General features: G+C 41.8%; 1 protein-coding gene across 3 annotated transcripts in view; it reads right to left on the bottom strand.

The window, feature by feature from the left end:
- htr2cl1 (5-hydroxytryptamine (serotonin) receptor 2C, G protein-coupled-like 1) overlaps positions 1–18,003 on the bottom strand; it is a 226,417-nt gene that overhangs the window by 48,392 nt on the left and 160,022 nt on the right. For all 3 annotated transcript variants that reach the window (XM_050066554.1, XM_050066556.1, XM_050066557.1), the window contains 2 exons: positions 13,945–14,117; positions 4,331–5,395 (listed from right to left, as the gene is read on the bottom strand). In XM_050066554.1, the coding sequence (XP_049922511.1) occupies positions 4,331–4,745 (415 nt within the window). In that variant the 5' untranslated portion in view covers positions 4,746–5,395; positions 13,945–14,117. The remainder of the gene's footprint in view (positions 1–4,330; positions 5,396–13,944; positions 14,118–18,003) is intronic.

Raw genomic sequence — 18,003 nt, forward strand, 5'->3', positions numbered from 1 at the left:
TCTGCTCAGGGCTGAGTTGTGGCTGGTATCGTGACCACTGCTCATACTGTGGCGAGTTTTGAGTTGACGATGTGAATCAATCAACTCAACTTAAATTTCAACGTGACAACTTTGACCATTACTTAATTTTTTTTGTCCTTCTTGGATGAAAACACTTTTAGTAATGAGTGGATATTCAAGCTTTTAAAAATATATATTCATGGTGACCGGATTATGGGAACTGTGTATATTCTAATCCTCACTTGGAGAAAAAAAAAGCGTTGTGGATCATTGTTCCTGTGGGCAACACTAAACCCTTGCTCTTGCCTGAGAAGGACTAAACGCACAAACCCACTATTTTTAAATATCCAGTCAAGAGAGACTCTCACTGCAGCCTGTTCTAATGTGTTCTGAAAATGTTGGCGTGCAACCCCGTTCTGTGGACGATAAACGAGGTGAAGACTGATGACGAAGGACATACCGTGAAACGAGGTGAAGACTGATGACGAAGGACATACCGTGAGTGCTGGAGTGACAACAACCCCGCCCACATGAAAGAGTATTGTTTGCGGTGGAAACCCTAGGGTCTAGGTACCATGTCTGAAGGGTTACTTTTGATTTTCAAAGGTACCATACTGAAAGTGTTTGATGGAAATGGGGCTTCTATGGCTGATATATCCAACATTCAGCAACCTACACCAAAAGAATTAGGTTGGTAGCTAGCACTACAGGTGATAGGGGAAATATATATTTTTGAACTGTCCCTTTAAGTATTGCTCTTTCACAAATTTGGGAGAATCACAAACTGCAGACACATCTTGACTTTTAATCCTTAGTATTTGTCAGGCTCCAAAAACTCGCAATATTACATTTCCCATGATGCAACTCAACACGGTCTTAACATAATGCCAAATGGCTGATGTAATTTATCCTCTTATCCTTGAATCTTTATCCGTCCATTTTCAGCACAATGTTGTAAATAAATGTTGATAAACCAGCAGCCACGATAAGTTGAGTTGGAACTTTTTATGCTTGCAGGCAGTTGAATATGATGTACCCTCTTAGCAAAAGGTCCAGGTAAAATACACTGTGTTGATAAGCTCAAACAAATAAGGCAGAGTGTCTGAGTGTTGACTGGTGTAACAAATGTAATGTGCACAAAACTCCCAAAACTGAATGCATTTTCAGCCTGTCAAGATATCATCTGTGTTGACTTTTTCTAATCTGTCTCTCTCTGCTGTCACACTGTTAAAATGGCACATGCTTTCCTCCCAGCCGTTGCTGTTTGGCTCGTACGCCATCACTGTTTGCACCCAAACTCAGTTAATCAATTAAAGTTTTCCCAGACAGACACCAAATGACCACATGTGACACTGGCTGATAACCGAGGAGACCTCTTGCATCAACGTCACTGTCAGATGCACAAAAATCTAAATCGAATCACGGATCATTTGGCACCAACCGAGCCTAAACATCTATTTTGCAAATTTGTTGGCCTGTCATGATAATAGCTGCGTTGACATATTCATATTTGGCTGATCGAACAGCGTGTGCTCTGTCATCCGCTGCCATAATGTTCTTTCACATCTCTCCTGTGCAGTCCCAGAGAATTTAAAAAATGCTAGAGCAAATGAACTACATCTGATAGTGGCTGAAAATAAATGATATTTTTCAGGTCATTGACATAAGCATTCCACCCAGATGCCAATGCAGATATTTAGAGATTTAATAGAAACAACAAAAAAGAACTAATGCAGCTTTAAATCACAAAAATAAAGACCTGATATACTGAGACATGACTCCCCGAAGACTGCACCCAAGCTGAAACTTGACAACAGAAGAATAAAGGTAGGTTTGAATGCTAAAATGTGGGTACTGACAAAGATTACTGTCACTGACAACTACAAAGCACAGTTTATATTAATCTCCAGATCTGCAGAAGATTTTCGTACTCACTTTCAGCTCAGTGATCAGTGTGATGGTGACATTTACAGGCGCACAGTGAGAAATGTTCTCCTTTGTGGTGTTAATGTAGAGACCTGGCTGAAAATGTTACAGGAAGTCAGCCTTCCTTTTATTTAATGTTTTTACTCAACATTGGAAAAGAAATCCAACAGACAGCCCACCATATAACAACCTGACATTCTATTAAGCTAATGTGGGCGTTCATGCAGAATCCTGGCACAGATACTGTAAGCAAGAACAGCAGCTGATAGCTGGTATGATATTGCAATTATCAAGTTGGCATTCTCCGGCTCTCCAATCATTTGCAATATAACAGTGAGCAATGGCTCAGAGAGGTAATAATCATTTCAACAACTGCACTGAAAAATGTTTTGAAATAATGACAGTGCACATGTCACAGTGTGCTGACAACAGCTGGTGAGTGGGTGGGTGCCTGAGATCAGGGGTAGAAATCTACAGGGAAGATTGTTTAAATATTGGGTGAGAATTACAGACATGTATCTGTCTTTTTATGATGAAAGTAAGAAGCTGTAAACAGCAAATTTAATACTTGAAAGCACCTATAACAGGTTGGAGCATCTGTTGTCTCATTGTATTGAACAGCACCTGTTAGCCAATTAGATGACTCTGTGCAGTGTGTGTTCCTGAATGATGAATATTTATGTATCTGCCTATTTAAAACTAGATACTTTCAGAGCAAACTCAGGGACAGAATGTAAATTGTTCCAATGTTTGACATTGAATGCAGCATCCCCAACCCAGTTACCGGCAGGAATATTGCTGTTGCAACAATGCTGTGGTTAATGTGTGGTTGGGTTTAGGCACAAAAACTACTTGGTTTTGTTCAGGAAAAGATGATGTTTTGGCTCAAGATACTTCATTTGGGGGACATAATCCCAGCAGAAAAAGCATCAGTAACAAAGGGACAACTTCCCTGCTATGCCCGCTGACTGGTTGCTACAAAACACCCACATTTGGAGCCTAAAAGCCAATGGAAACACATCAACAGGTTGCTAAAAAACACACACGTTTGGAGACAAAAAAGCAGATGGAAACACACAAACAGGTTGCTACAAACCACTCAAGATTGGAGCCATAAAAGCCAATGTAAAAAACCCCAAAAGTTGCTAAAAAAACACCAAAATGCAATGCCTAAAAGCTGATAGAAAGACATAGATAGGTCGCTACCAAACACCCAAATTTGGAGCCTGAAAAGCTGATGGACACACACCAACAGGTTGCTAAGAAACACCAAAGTTCAAAGCCTAAAAGCTGGTTGCTACAAAACACCCAGTTTTGGCAACTAAAAGCTGATGAAAAAACACTATGGGTCAATACAAAACACCCACATTTGGAGCCTGAAAAGCTGATGGAAACACACCAACGTTGCTACAAAACACTCAAGATTGAAGCCTAAAAGCCAATGTAAATAACACCAGTGGTTGCTAAAAAACAGAAGTTTGAAGCCTAAAAGCTGACAGAAAGACAGTGATAGGTCGCTACAAAACACCCAGTTTTGGTAACTAAAAGCTGATGGAAAAACACTTACAGGTCACTACAAAACACCCAAGTTTGAAGCCTAAAAAGCAAACGGAAACACACCAACAGGTTGCTACAAAACAGTTAAGATTGGAACCTAAGTGGAAACCTAAAAGCTGACAGTAAGACTCCGATAGGTCGCTACAAAACACCCAAATTTGGCGCCTGACAAGCCAGTGGAAACACACCCATAGGTTGCTACAAAACACTCAAGATTGGAGCCTAAAAGCCAATTTAAGGAAACACCGCCGACTGCTGAAAGACTCCAAAGTTTGGAGCCTAAAAGCTGATAGAAAGACACTGACAGGTTGCTACAAAACACCCAAATTTGGCGCCTGACAAGCCAATTGAAACACACCCATAAGTTGCTACAAAACATTCAAGACTGGAGCCTAAAAGCCAATGTAAAAAAAAAAAACATCAACGGTTGCTAAAAAACACCAAAATTTTGAGCCTTAAAGCTGATTGAAAGACACTGACAGGTTTCTACAAAACAACTGGGTTTGTTACCTAAAAGCCGATGGAAAAACACTCATGGGTTGTGACAAAACACCCAAGTTTGGAGCCTAAAAGGTGATGGAAACACAGCGAAGACTTGCTAAAAAACCGATTAGTTGGCAGGTGTCTCACCTGGGTGACATGCCATCCAAAGTCCCCTCCCCTCCAGCTGAAAAAGTCAGCTCATATATTCCGTAGAAATGTTGATATGTCATGTATAAAACATGCAAATGGAATGTATTTGTGGTTTGCAGACTTGTACAATGCCAACATTTTCCTCTGGCAACTGTCCTTGCCTCCCTTACATTTCAGCAAAGGCAGGTGTGCTTTGTGGGTACTCAAAACTCACCGTAGAGGATGTTGATGAGGGAGATCGGCATGACCAGGATGCCTACGAGCATGTCCGCCACGGCCAGCGACCTCAGGAAGAAGTTGGTGGCGTTCTGAAGCTTCTTCTCCAGCGACACTGCCAGGATCACTAGGATGTTGCCACCGATCGTCAGCGCGATGATGACGAGTATGAGCAGCGCCGGCCAGTTCTTCTCCTTCATCACTGCCCTGGTGACAGACTCCTGGGTGAAATTATCCAGACCTGCACTCATGGCTGCCGCACCTCCACCGCTGCCTCCAAGCCCTAACCCCCATGACAGGGTTTGGTTGAGGTCCAGGGGGTTAATGCTTGGCCAAGCCATCTGACCTCCAACCTCCAGGGAGGAGGTGGTGGTGCTGAAACCACCAAGAAGAGCCCTCGCTGGGCCGCCCATCCCAAACAGAGACCCTTACTCTATTGGAGGCTGGTTTTAATTCACCTTCTTCACCAGCAGAGGGAAGAAGGTGGTGAGACAGATGCGCTCAGCATTGACTTCTTTACAGAGTTCTGAAGCGTCTACCAAAATCGACTTCTTAATACCGACAGAACACCATTAACAAGGATCTGGGGGAAGGGGAAAAACAGGGAACAAGCAACTTTGGGGATGGGGAGTGACAGGGAAGAGGGGAGAAGGGATTGGGAGGACCTAGCTACAAGTACTCTTCAGTTTATATCGTATTTCAATAGTCTTGCTAGCTGCAAACAGCCTCCAATTGTTCCCTGAGGTTTGAATCTCCCATGTCTTGCCAGTAAGTCATTGGCGACAAGTTCTCAAGGTGTATGCTGAGTCGAAAAGTCCCTTGTTGCTTCGTGGTGTTCAGTCACATCCACCTCTTGATGGAAGTAAGAGTTTCAGAGTTTCAAATTTAGAGCTGAAAATTGGTTTAGTCATATCCATGGCTGCTGTCTGCTCCCGCTGCCAGTTAGTTTGCCGACGAGTATTGACCAGTTTCAATGTCTTCATTCAGCTGTGAATCCTTCTCCTGTTGTATCCAAGGTGTTGCAAGTTTCTTCCTTCAGGTCAGAGTAGATGATCAGGTTGATCTGTAAAGGGAACAGAAATAAAAGAGATCAGATCATTGCTTTTGAACTTCCTGATTGCACCATTTGTATCCACCTAGCCATTCATTATCGGTTTTCACCCACAGTGGTCACTACAGGGGACAGTTATTTAAAAGCCATGTACACCGATCAGCCAAAACATTAAAACCACTGACAGGTGACGTGAACAACATTGATCATCTTGTCACAGTGCAATGTTCTGTTGGGAAACTTTGGGTTCTGACATTCATATGGATGTCACCTGACATACTCCCCGCCCTAAACAGCAGTGCAGACCAGGTACCCTCCTCATGGCAATGGCACTCCACAGTAGCAGTGGTCCCCCAGCAGGACAATGTGCCATGCCCAAAAACTGCTCAGGAATGACATAAGGAATGTGACGAAGTGCTCAAGGCAACAACCTGTTCTCCGAATTCCCCAAATCCCAGTCTGATCAAACATCTGTGGGGCATGCTGTTACCTAACATCACAACCCACAGGACCCAAAAGATCTGAAGCCAATGCATTAGTGCCAGACACTATAGGACACCCTCCAGAGGTCCTGTGTCCATGCCTTGACAGGTCAGAGCCAAGTCTGGTCCAAGAAGGACCCACCATGGATTGGGGTACCTCTGGGGTACTAGCACATCCGTCAAATGTTTGATCAGATTGGGATCTGGGGTATTTGGAGGCCAGGTCAACACCTTGAGCTCTTTGTCCCATCCCTCAGGTCATTCCTGAGCAGCTTTTGTTTGGCGTGGCACGATGCACTGTCCTGCTGGGCCACTGCCATTGACAAGTGCTGTTGCCATGAGGGGGTTTATTTAGTCTGCAATGTCAAGTAGCATCCACACAAATGCCACCACTCAAGGTTTCCCAGCAGAACATTGCATTGTAACAAGATGATCAATGTTATTCACTTCACCGTCAGTGGTTTTAATGTTTTGGCTGATTGGTGTATATGCATGGGTTTTCATGCTATAGTTGCACGTAAGCAACTACAGTGTATCCAAGTGCCACCCACTGGCCAGGTATTGTAAGTGCAACACAAATCTCTGAAAACCAAGATGGCCAATGAAATGCAAGACATGTTGTGCAGCTAAGGTAATTTATCACCAATCCTACTATAATAGGAGACCCTTGCAGGTAAATGAAATATGTAAACATCAAGTAACATCTAAGAAGAAATACAGTTGTTAAAATGTCCAAGTATTGATTTTATGTTGGTAAGAAATTACAATTAGTCTACTGAACTATACATCGTGCAGCACTGGTTATATTTCAGCTACAACTTTAACGCATGCTGTCCACCTGAATGGATGTGTAAAAAACTCCTTGAAAAAGGCATGTTTGTAAAAAAAAAAAAAAAAAAAAAGAACTTCAAAATTTTGTTTTTCATGCCTCAAGAGGAAAAAACACTTCGGAAATAATCTTGCCTGGGGTAGTTATAACTCTCTCCATGAATCTCTTGCATCCTCCCTACTATCTCAACATCTGTCGGTCCATCTTCTGATGAATGAACTCATCATTCCAACATCCCTTCTTTCCTTCTGTTTAGTTTCCTTTGTTGTTTCAAGTGATTCCTTCCGTCTTCACCCTTACTTTATTACTTCTTTGGATCCCTACTCCAATTTTATTGCATTTTTTCCATCGCTCTCCTTCATTCCTTCTCCCTAACCTCCCTATCATGCGTCTTGCCTTCCATCTCTCCTTATATTTCTCCCCCCCCCTTCATCCATCCATCAGCGCAACCACTTCGTCTTTTGCTTCTTTGTTTCTTCCTTCCTCACAGCGATCCTCCCTTTTACTAGACTAATTTACGAGTGTCTGCACTCCCAATAAAAGTTAGGCAGAGAGAAAGACTGTCGGTGTCAAACACTACAGTCATTTAAAACAAACCGAAGGAGATAAACTGAAACGGAAGCTTTGATGTTCACACCCTCACATCGCAGTGTGCGCGCAGAAGTACTGGCTGTCCTCTCTGTTTACCCTTAGCTCTCAGACGGCTTAGTGATTTAGCACCTCATAACCGTCTTCAAGGGGATGTGGAGGAGTCGGAGTGTACTGCATGTGCGTGTGTGTGTGAGAGGAAGAAAGTGTGTGTGCACATATGTCTTTGCATGTATGAAACAGTAAGACAGAGTGTGAACTACTGAGATGTTTTTTAGAATGTGTGGGCACATGTTTAAGAATGAAAAGTGAATGTGTTTCCATCTCCTCTGTGTCCGTGTGTGTGTGTGTGTGTGTGAGTGTGGTTTGAGATAAAAAGCCAGCACATCTCCAGACGGACTCAAGCCTCCAGCTGAGATAGTTTAGTGGGTGGTGAGTCTACGATAAAATCAAGCGGCATACAAAAGACACTCTGACTGTGTGTGTGTACATATTTTACTCGGTGCTATAAGCACAACAATGAAAGCCCTGCTCTGCATTTTTTTGGGGCTGTGTGGGCATGTTAACGTTTGTATTGTTTAATGTGAATCTATTGTATCTCATTGTGGGTTCCTGCTTTTGTTTGTGTGAATGACCGTGTGTGCATAAATTCACTGTCGAGGTGGGATTGTGTGCAAATACAATAAGTTATGCCAATTATTCGTGTGTGTGTGGGCAGATATGTTGGTAGTCCTCATACCTAAAGGACAACATAAAACACGCAGCTTCTCTCAAAACGACCCATGTGACCTCTACAAAAATGATTCATATGACTGTTTTCTGATGTGGAACCTCGATTGAAGGAACAGGTTGGTATGTTGGGAGAAATCCACAACATCTGTGATGGCAAGACTTTAGGAAGTCACTGTGGCCAGCTGTTGTTTGTCAAGAACTAGTACAGCACGTACCGTGGCCGCCAGCAGTTCATCCTGTTCTTTTATTGTTCTTCACTTATTTATATTAAAAACAGTGTCCGTTGGATAGATGGGAGACTTTTCTTGTATTTAGATGGAACAGAAAAACAACAATAGTGTTCCTCTGCCATCTGCTCATTTATTACCACAAGACACGTCTTCACAGGTGCATGGAAGCCACATTGAACGACAACAGAAACCCATACGAGTTCCAGCTTCTCTTTTAGGCAATTAAACAAAATTAAATTGTTAGTTTCCAAAAAAATTTCAAGCAAGTCAAATAATTTCCAAAAAAAAAAACTTTCTGCTAGAAAAATAACACATACCCCCTTGTAAAGCAACGCATTTTGACTTGGGATAGACCGTATATATCAGGCTGATAATGGGGCATTTTTATAATTATGCATTATTCCAATAATTAAAATTATAGCCGATAAATAGTGCCAATATTACGAAGCCAGACTGCTTTCATGGACTTAACAAGGGCAGCATCTACACACCCGACACAGTGGGTGGCGATACATGTACCTTTAAACTTGGTTTGAGAGCTGCCAATAAACACAGAGAAGAAGAAGAAGAACTGCAGCACGCCATCTAGAGGGCAAAACATGGGGTGGACGTCTTTCACAGTTCCAGAGGAAGACAACAGGATTGCGTCAAGGGTCTGATCTCTGACTGCCTGATACAGGTTAGACACAGTGCTGAACGATCGTCTCCAGAGTGTTAGCACGAGCTAATTAGCAGCAGCAGTTAACATCCAACACCAAGCTTGTCTATCATGGGACAATGCGACGGTGCCTGGGTGTGTTTATAAAAATGCAGCGTAACAATATAAACATTTCAAACACCAGGTGTAACGTGGACCTGCCAATGTTCATATGAGTCAGCTGTCAGTGTTTGTCTCTGTTAGCAGAGACTCTGCAGTGTAGTTTATACACTTTACTGATACACCAGAGAATTACTCAGTAACACTGGGCTTCATCATCTCCCTCTCTCTTACCGTTAACTATAAATTTAACACTGATTAAAAGTCATTCTTCTTTCACATCCTTATTTTATTTCATTATTATCTGTAGTGTAGGGTTATTTGGGGGCAAGGGTGTTGAGGTTAAGCCTTTGACAATAGTCTCTTTTCCATAGCCAAATGTTGGCAGGTATGAAGAGTCAGAACTGTTGTTTGTTTTTGTCGTGTTAGCAATAGTGTTCCTGGTTTCAATTCATTTGGTTAGGGCTGTTCTGATATAGTTTTGTTGTTGTTAAACACAGTCCCTGTTTACCTCAGTTCTTAAAGAATGTTGGCCTTTTTTGGATTGTTCGTTCACTGTGAAGTCATGCTAGAAAACTTCTAGGTAACATGAGTGCGCAGTAGGGCTGCCCCCGACTAAGACTTTTCCTAGTCGACCAGCAGTCATCATCTAGGGCCATTAGTCGACTAGTCGCCTGCATGTTTACGATATTAATTCAATTATTAAATTATATATTTTGGGCGGGGCAACACAATGGTTTGANTGCTAGAAAACTTCTAGGTAACATGAGTGCGCAGTAGGGCTGCCCCCGACTAAGACTTTTCCTAGTCGACCAGCAGTCATCATTTAGGGCCATTAGTCGACTAGTCGCCTGCATGTTTACGATATTAATTCAATTATTAAATGATATATTTTGGGCGGGGCAACATAATGGTTTGAATTGAAGGTGTGAGAAAGAATAGTATCAGCAACATTGTTCACACTGTGCTACATTACAGAGAAATACAAAACCGTACTAATGAACCTTCATTAATATAGGCCTATATTTTATCTACAAGTGCACGTCACACACTGAGCGAGCCGCCTGTTAATGACGCTGTGGGCTAATGGGCATGTAGCTACTTCCATGTTTCAGATGATACGTCATGTTTGTAGTCGACCAATGAAGATGAGTTTACATATCACCTTGGGTTCGTCCTTCACCTTCTCAAAATGATCCCACACTTTGGATTTCCTGCCCGACATGTTATTAACTAGCCTGTGGAATAACCGCAGGTTCCAGCCCTGGAAATTAACGTGACTCCTGTCTGACTGCTGAGCGTGGCCACGTCCTGTGTCTGTCCTTTCAAATTAAATTCCCACATGGTCCAGTCACATAGGTTTTGATCTATTTTGACAAGGGGCAGCTCCTTATAGAATTTCAGGTTGTTGTTTCTTTGGTTGTCTTTTTCTGTGATTAAGCGACCAATGAAATCTTGCTGACTAATGACCTTTCTGGTCGACGAAAGTTTGGTTGACTATTAGGGGGCAGCCCTAGTGTGAATAAATGGCAGCTTTGTGGGTGAAGTATTCTTACTCATCCTTTTTAATCATTTATTTAATCAATCATTTTATTCTGCCACAGCTTCTCACTGGGCTTGATCTCAGTCCAGTCAAATGAACCTTTTTTTAAAACAGGAAGCTCAGAGTACAGTCAACGTCTATATCTTCAGACGATTAAAACAAGGCTGCAAACCCCGCTCTCTGTCAGGCTTTATTGATTATTTGTCTTGGCTGTGTCTACGCTAGACAAAAACAAGTCTTTGTGCAAGATACAGTCAATAAAACAGTAGAGTGGTTGTTTTAAAAGTTAAGCCAATAATGAGGTTGCTGTATGCATGATTCTAAATAATGGTAAACAACGTTAGAATTAGGTCTGGGGCTGGAGATCAGCAAAGCATAAAGAAACAGTGTAAACGACTTTAAATAAGAACAGGAGATGAGGAATAATGTGTGTGTATGCACGCGCAGGAATGTGTGTTTATCACCTCTGCACTGCTCGGTGTGTAATAGACAGTCTGCTTCCTATCTTCTCCTCTCAGGGAGAGTATCAGCATAGTTCACAGGAAACTAAACAGCACTGCAGGCGAGCCATTTAACCAGTCTGATAAAGCAGCGATACATCACAGACTGTGAGGGAGAGGAGGAGAGAGGAGGATGGGGGGGCGGAGAGAAAGAGAGGAGGAAAGTTAGACAAAGACAGAACTAGAGAGATAAAGGAAAAGTGATCGAGAGGAGAGGAAACAGGAAAGAAAAAAGGAGGTGTAACCCAGAATGTAAAAATCCCTCGACAGGATGGCAACTTGTTATGCTCCCATTTCTTTCCCTTTTAATCACGTATTTTTAAACCTGGCATGAAAACACACAGTTGACTAGTTTCAAACCAAAGATTACACGCGGCCCGCTGAGTGTCTCCGCACGCAGCTAACCAGTCACATCATCTGTAGATTATAATTGGTGTTGCGACTGTAAAGCGCTTCTTGGAGAGAGTAACACGGATACGGCTGGAGACTCACAAAGGATCACGCAGCAGAAGCCTAGTTAAGGCACAGATGTCGCCGCGCGTCGCTTTGCTTTTCACTGCGGGGACAAATTGCTGCCGCACTTACGTTTGTTTAAGCCATTTCTGCTGTGTGAGATAAAACAGCAGAGGATGGGGATGGAGGGATTTTCTTCTTATTAAACTGCCCCACAAAGGCAAACAGCACTAACTGTTTTTTTAATGTGTGGTTTAAAGCTTAATGTTCAAGGGTTTACATTCCATATCAATACACACCACCACCTACTAACATTGGTACATGATTAAATACCGAATCCTGTGACAGTAATACTTTGCACTGGGGCAAGAGATGATCGTTTTCTTAATTTCACTACTCACACACGCGCTTGTTTTGCTTTAAACTTTAATTATGATTCCTATTACTTATTGCTTTGCCTTAGTACTTATGTTTACATTTATTTTGTAATTAAGCTGTACAATAATACCCTGTGGTACATTCAGTTTTGTTAGTCGGAACAAATCCCTTTATTTAATTAAGACTCTTGCAGCGTTAAGGTTAGTAGTAAGTGAATGTCAAGGTAGAACATTCTGTGCGTACTCCAGCTTCCTCCCACAGTCCAAAGACATGCAGGTTAACTGGTGACTATAAATTGTCCGTAGGTGTGAATGTGAGTGTGAATGGTTGTCTTGGTGGTCATAGGTCAAAGGTCAACAACACTGTGACCTTGTCTGTCTCATTCTCGTGAACACAATATCTCAAGAATACCTTGAGGGAATTCTTCAAATTTGGCACAAACATTCACTTGGGCTTAAGGATGAACTGATTAGATTTTAGGGGTCAAGGGTCGAAGGTCAAGGTCACCATGACCTTGCATCCATCTTGTTCTCATGAATACACTATTTCAAGAACAGCTTGAGGGAATTTCTTCAAATTTGGTACAAACGTTCACATGGACTCAAGCAATAAGTGATTAGATTTTGGTTGTCAAAGATCAAGGTCACTGTGACCTTGTCTGTTCCATTCTTGTGAATGTAATATCTCAAGAACACTGTGAGGGAATGTCTTTAAATCTGACACAAATGTTCACTTGGATTCAAAAATGAACTGACTGGATTTTGGTGGCCAGAGGTCATAGTCAGCACAGTTTCATTGGTCCCTTAGTTACAAAGAAAAACAAAGAAAAAACAACAACATTAAACTCTATGGAGCTGCGCCTCATCAAAATAAATCAAAACCTATGTGACTGGACCATGTGGGAATTTAATTTGAAAGGACAGACACAGGAAGTGGCCATGCTCAGCAGTCAGACAGGAGTCAGGTTAATTTCCAGGGCTGGTACCTGCGGTTATTCCACAGGCTAGTTAATAACATGTCGGGCAGGAAATCCAAAGTGTGGGATCATTTTGAGAAGGTGAAGGACGAACCCAAGGTGATATGTAAACTCATCTTCATTGGTCGACTACAAACATGACGTATCATCTGAAACATGGAAGTAGCTACATGCCCATTAGCCCACAGCGTCATTAACAGGCGGCTCGCTCAGTGTGTGACGTGCACTTGTAGATAAAATATAGGCCTATATTAATGAAGGTTCATTAGTACGGTTTTGTATTTCTCTGTAATGTAGCACAGTGTTAACAATTACTGATACTATTTTTTCTCACACCTTCAACTCAAACCATTGTGTTGCCCCGCCCAAAATATATCATTTAATAATTACATTAATATCGTAAACATGCGGGTAACTAGTCGACTGCTGCAAGTTTTACAATCGTTTTACATTGTTTACTCCTCCACTGATTACCTTCCTACAGTATTAGCCTTTCTAGCTATCTGCTTTTCTCTGTCTGTGTCGGGTGAGCTGCACCTTTCAGGAAGCAGCCCCTTGATAAATGTAGGTTTACAGAACAACAGGATCATAAAATCTGACTCTGGTTGCTTACTGTTTGTTTTTTCCCTCCTACTCCAAACAAAAAATGGCTGTTGCACCTGAATGAAAAGTAAAATACATCACCTCAAATGCATGAGAGGCTTTTTCCTAGAAAGAGCCAACACATAGCAGAAATTTAAAACAGAAAAAGCTGAACGAATGTGTTGAGTCACTGTTGTGGTGGAGCGAAATACTGTAGAGACACATCTTCTTCAGCCATACGGTTTAAAGGCAAGACAACAATACTGTGAGAAATGGCACAAAAAGGCTTTACAGAAAGTGCTGTGCTGCATCGCAAGTGCAACTTTGAAGCTCCTTCGGTCAGAAATATTGAGCATGTTACACACTGTAGGTGTCACATACAAAATGTGAGTGTTTTACAAAGTGATGAAGGTGCTGAAAGAGAAACCGCTGAGGCAGAATGTAAAGATAGAGAGATAGAGGCTGAGTGAGAAACACTGTCATCCCAGTATCAGTAAATCTGGTCACTTACTTCTTCACGCCTCCCGATCGATGTGCCTGACCTTTGCAGCTGTTTTCCATTACCGGCAGCGGTGACCCTTTCCGACGTTACCTCTCTCTTTCTGCCTCTCTCTCGCCGTATCAATCCCTCTGTCATCTGTCACTCCACACCTCCAGAGTGAGGGATCAGCATCATCCATCTGCCTACAGAGACAGAGGGAGGGAGAGAGAAAAAGAGACTTTTGATGCTCTTTTGTGAAACATTTCAGATCAAAACTGAGGTTAAAAGTGACTGAAAGCCTCCTGTAGCCACAGTGGCTCCTACACACACCCACACACCAGGAACAACAACAACAACACAACTGAATGTGTCATTAATCTTTAGTCCTTTCATCCAACACAAGCAACACAACAACACAAACCCCCGCCACATCATATGGTTGGATTAGATAAATTATCCCTGTTTGTAGCAGCAAGAAAACAAGGACACAGCAGGAAAAACTAAATCAAAGATGATGAATTGAGCTCATTATGTGGAATATATAAATGACAAATATGGTGAGAAGTGTTGAATCGTTAAAATCGGAGCCCATAATTTTCTACAAGTTTGCTGGATATCAATAATAGGGAAAATATCAATGTCCTTGAAAGAGAAGAGCATCTTGCCAGAAATGTCCATGTGGCAATATTAGAAATTCAATCTGGAGCACCGTCCTGATCTTAACACTTTATTCCTCATACATGTTGAATGGTATGTTAACACGTAGACACATTTCTCTGAAATGAAACCTCATTTCTGACACTATTTATGGTTGCCATTTTCCTGCAGTACCTTTTAAATGTATTAACATTCTGTGATTGCCTTTCACTGTTTGCGAAAGGCAATTTCATTCGTTAACAGAGTTGGCCATGTTGTTTGTAGGGTAGCCCAGAATGGACCAATGAAACTCTGGCTTTAAATAGGGTCATTTGGATTTTCATGTTAGCCACTGTAGTTCTCCTTCACGCTGGGCACATGGGAGAAGTTTCAGTTCTGCAACCTCAGTGCTAGTTGTCACTAAATCCTAGACCTTTAAATTGCCCACTTACACATACCTGCAATGTGAGTTTGTTTGGCTGCACTGTAAACAGACAAATCAGTTATTTAAGTAGCTGCTAAAGGAGTGTTTGCTGTAGTATCAAAATACACTTGCTGTTGCCATGGTAACTATAGTTGTTGCCAATCAACCAAAGCTGAAGTCTTAAGCACAGTTCAGACCAAAGATTCATGACATCACGAAACCATTTCAGAACCTTGCAGAGAAAAGTTGCAGCTGTGTGAACTGACCATCTGAGCTCCACTCAAGCCAGCTGATGGTGTCACCTGCAACTCAGCTGGTCAAATCGCCAGCGGCTGGTTTTAGAACGTAAAGCACGTCGCCTGTTTTAATAGCCAATCAGCTTGTAGTGAAGTCCGCTGGTCAAGTCAAAATGACTGCAGATGGTGTGTTCGCTTGCTGTGGCAGGTACTCCGCCCTTGCTGAGCCCTCTGTTTCCGTCCCCATGATATGCCGGCATCGGATGGTGGGTTGTTGCTGCTGCTGCTGCTGCTCGCTGTATGTGCTTATACCCCCATACATACATTCTCACTTAATTGGTGCTGCTTATTTTATATTATTTTGGCATATTTGTAATGAAAACAGTCCATCTGATACTCATTTTGTTTCTGTTTTTCACCGTTTCATCACCACTATAAATGCAGCTGTAGCCAGTATCTCACTATCACTATCCTCATTCATATTTTAAGAAGCTACAAATTATATTCAGCCACAAAAAACAAAACAAAACAAAAAAGCCACATGTGTAATGTTACGGCTGCAGTCCAAAATAGCGCGTGAAACGACGAGTGGGATGTGAGATGATTGCTTAAATTCAGAGGGGCGGTGTAGTACCTGCAGCGTGTCACAGTCTCCATCCTGTGGTGTTCAGATGATGAGGCACTGAAGGACTACTCTCACTGATTTGACTGTGTCCACTTACTCATATTACAGGCTGATACTATTTTGTAGCTGGCGCATTTATTTCCAACAGTAAACAGACAGTTTCACCAGAACTACTTACCATTATCAGTTTTTAACAGACACTCTGCAGCCAATCAGAATTGTATAAATGTGTATGAAACTTAAGTACAGTGTAACGATCATACCTTTGATTAAGTCTGAAATTACCTGATATGGAGCGTGTTCTTTGATTGAATTAGTTTCTAAAGTTACCAAAGGTAACATACCATATTTGTGTGACTTTAAAAAAGAGCAACTGCAGGTTACATGAGTGACACAGGAGGTATCTTAATGTGACACACGCCTGGCTCTGTAGTCCTGTTTATTCATTCACCTCTGGCAATTTTGTCTCAGGCATCTACTCTGTGTTCTCCTTTCATAAAATGTCAAACAAACACACTGTCATGAGGGATTTCACCGCAATATCATTTAACAAGCCCCCAGAAGGTGATACTCGTGTACAGAAAGTACCCGGGTGAGTCATTGTGACACAGTCTGATAGAAAAAAACCCCCACACACTTTGCGCCCTGGTAGCAAACGATGCCCACCAGAGCAGGTTCAGAGTATGGATTGTGTTGTTCTGTCACAGGGGTCATTTTCATCAGTGAAGGCACTAAGCCATGAGGCCACCTAATGGACTGCACAGATGGAGCGCCATTACAGGGACAAGAGGGATGGACTGGGAGGGGTTTGGGGATGGGAGGATGATGGAGAAGGAGGGATACTGTATAAAATTATATTTATAGATTAACCTACTTAGCCCAAAGCATTACAGTAGGGAGACAGAACGTCATTAGTAGTAATAAAATATACTTTGAAAATGCTAAAATCCTAAACTAACGATTCATTATACTGTACAAAGGTATTCAGGGGCTTGTAAGCCTTACATTACTGCAACTAAAGTTGATTGCTTGCAGTTTAATTGGGCAATTTGTGTATTTACAACAGCCTCTAAACACTGGTGGTTGTTGTATGATTACTCAAAACCTCAGACAGCAGACAGCATCTTTGAACTTTCTCGTAGCAGCCGTCTAATTTTGAGCTTCAACGCAGACATCCTTTAGGTAATTTAGCCTCTTTACACCTCACCTATTAATCAGAGATCTGAAAAGTTGAACTACAGATTAACGACAGAGATGTTCATATGAGAGTAAGTGAGCAGCAAGTAGGGGAGAGAAACAAACTCGGAGTTAATGAGGAGGGATTGTGAGTTGAGAAACAAGGCGAGTAAATGTTGGAGTGCTGCAGTGTCATAACTTTTCATTAGAGCGGGAAGGGAGAGTCAACAGCAGATTTATTGTGCTCATAGTATGAGAAGAGGAAACAGAGAGAGGATTTTTTTTTTTTTTATGCAACTATGTATTCATTGAATGGGCAAACTAATATGTTTACTACGTCAAGAAGAAGACAGGTATTAAGAGAAATGAAAGCTCAGGCTGTAAGTTTCCTTTCCCACCCAGCCCAGTGACACACCTTCTCTGTCAGCCTATTGCTCCTCATTTTAAATATGGTTCTTTCTCTGCTGTAGTTCTTTCTTGCTGCAGTCATGCGTGACCCCCACCTCCGCATCAGCACAAGTCTTTATGAATTCTACTGCCAAAACTGGAAAGAGGTTAAACAGAATCTGTCCAAAGGTAACAAATTGTGTCTACCTTTGCCTCTATAAGGCTGATACTTCTTTTCTATATGATTCTTTTTTTTCTGTTTTTTGTCTGTAATGTGATGTTTGAATGTATATAATGTACGTGCTTGTTTGTTATATGGTATGATTTATGTGCCGGACCCCAGGAAGACTAGCTGATGCTAGGGTATTAACTAATGGGGATCCTACTAAACTACTAAAACTAAACTAAACTAAACCAGGGCTAAGATAAGATAAGATGACAAAAGATGAGATAAGATAAGATAAGATAAGATAAGATAAGACTAGACCCAACTAAACTAAACTAGAAGAGACGAGACGAGACTAGACTAAACGAGACGAGATGAGACAAGACTAGACTAGACTAGACTAAAGTAAACTAAACTAGACTTAAGTCAACTAAACTAG

Source organism: Epinephelus moara, chromosome 17 (genome assembly GCF_006386435.1).
Source record: "Epinephelus moara isolate mb chromosome 17, YSFRI_EMoa_1.0, whole genome shotgun sequence".
Lineage (NCBI taxonomy): Eukaryota > Metazoa > Chordata > Actinopteri > Perciformes > Serranidae > Epinephelus > Epinephelus moara.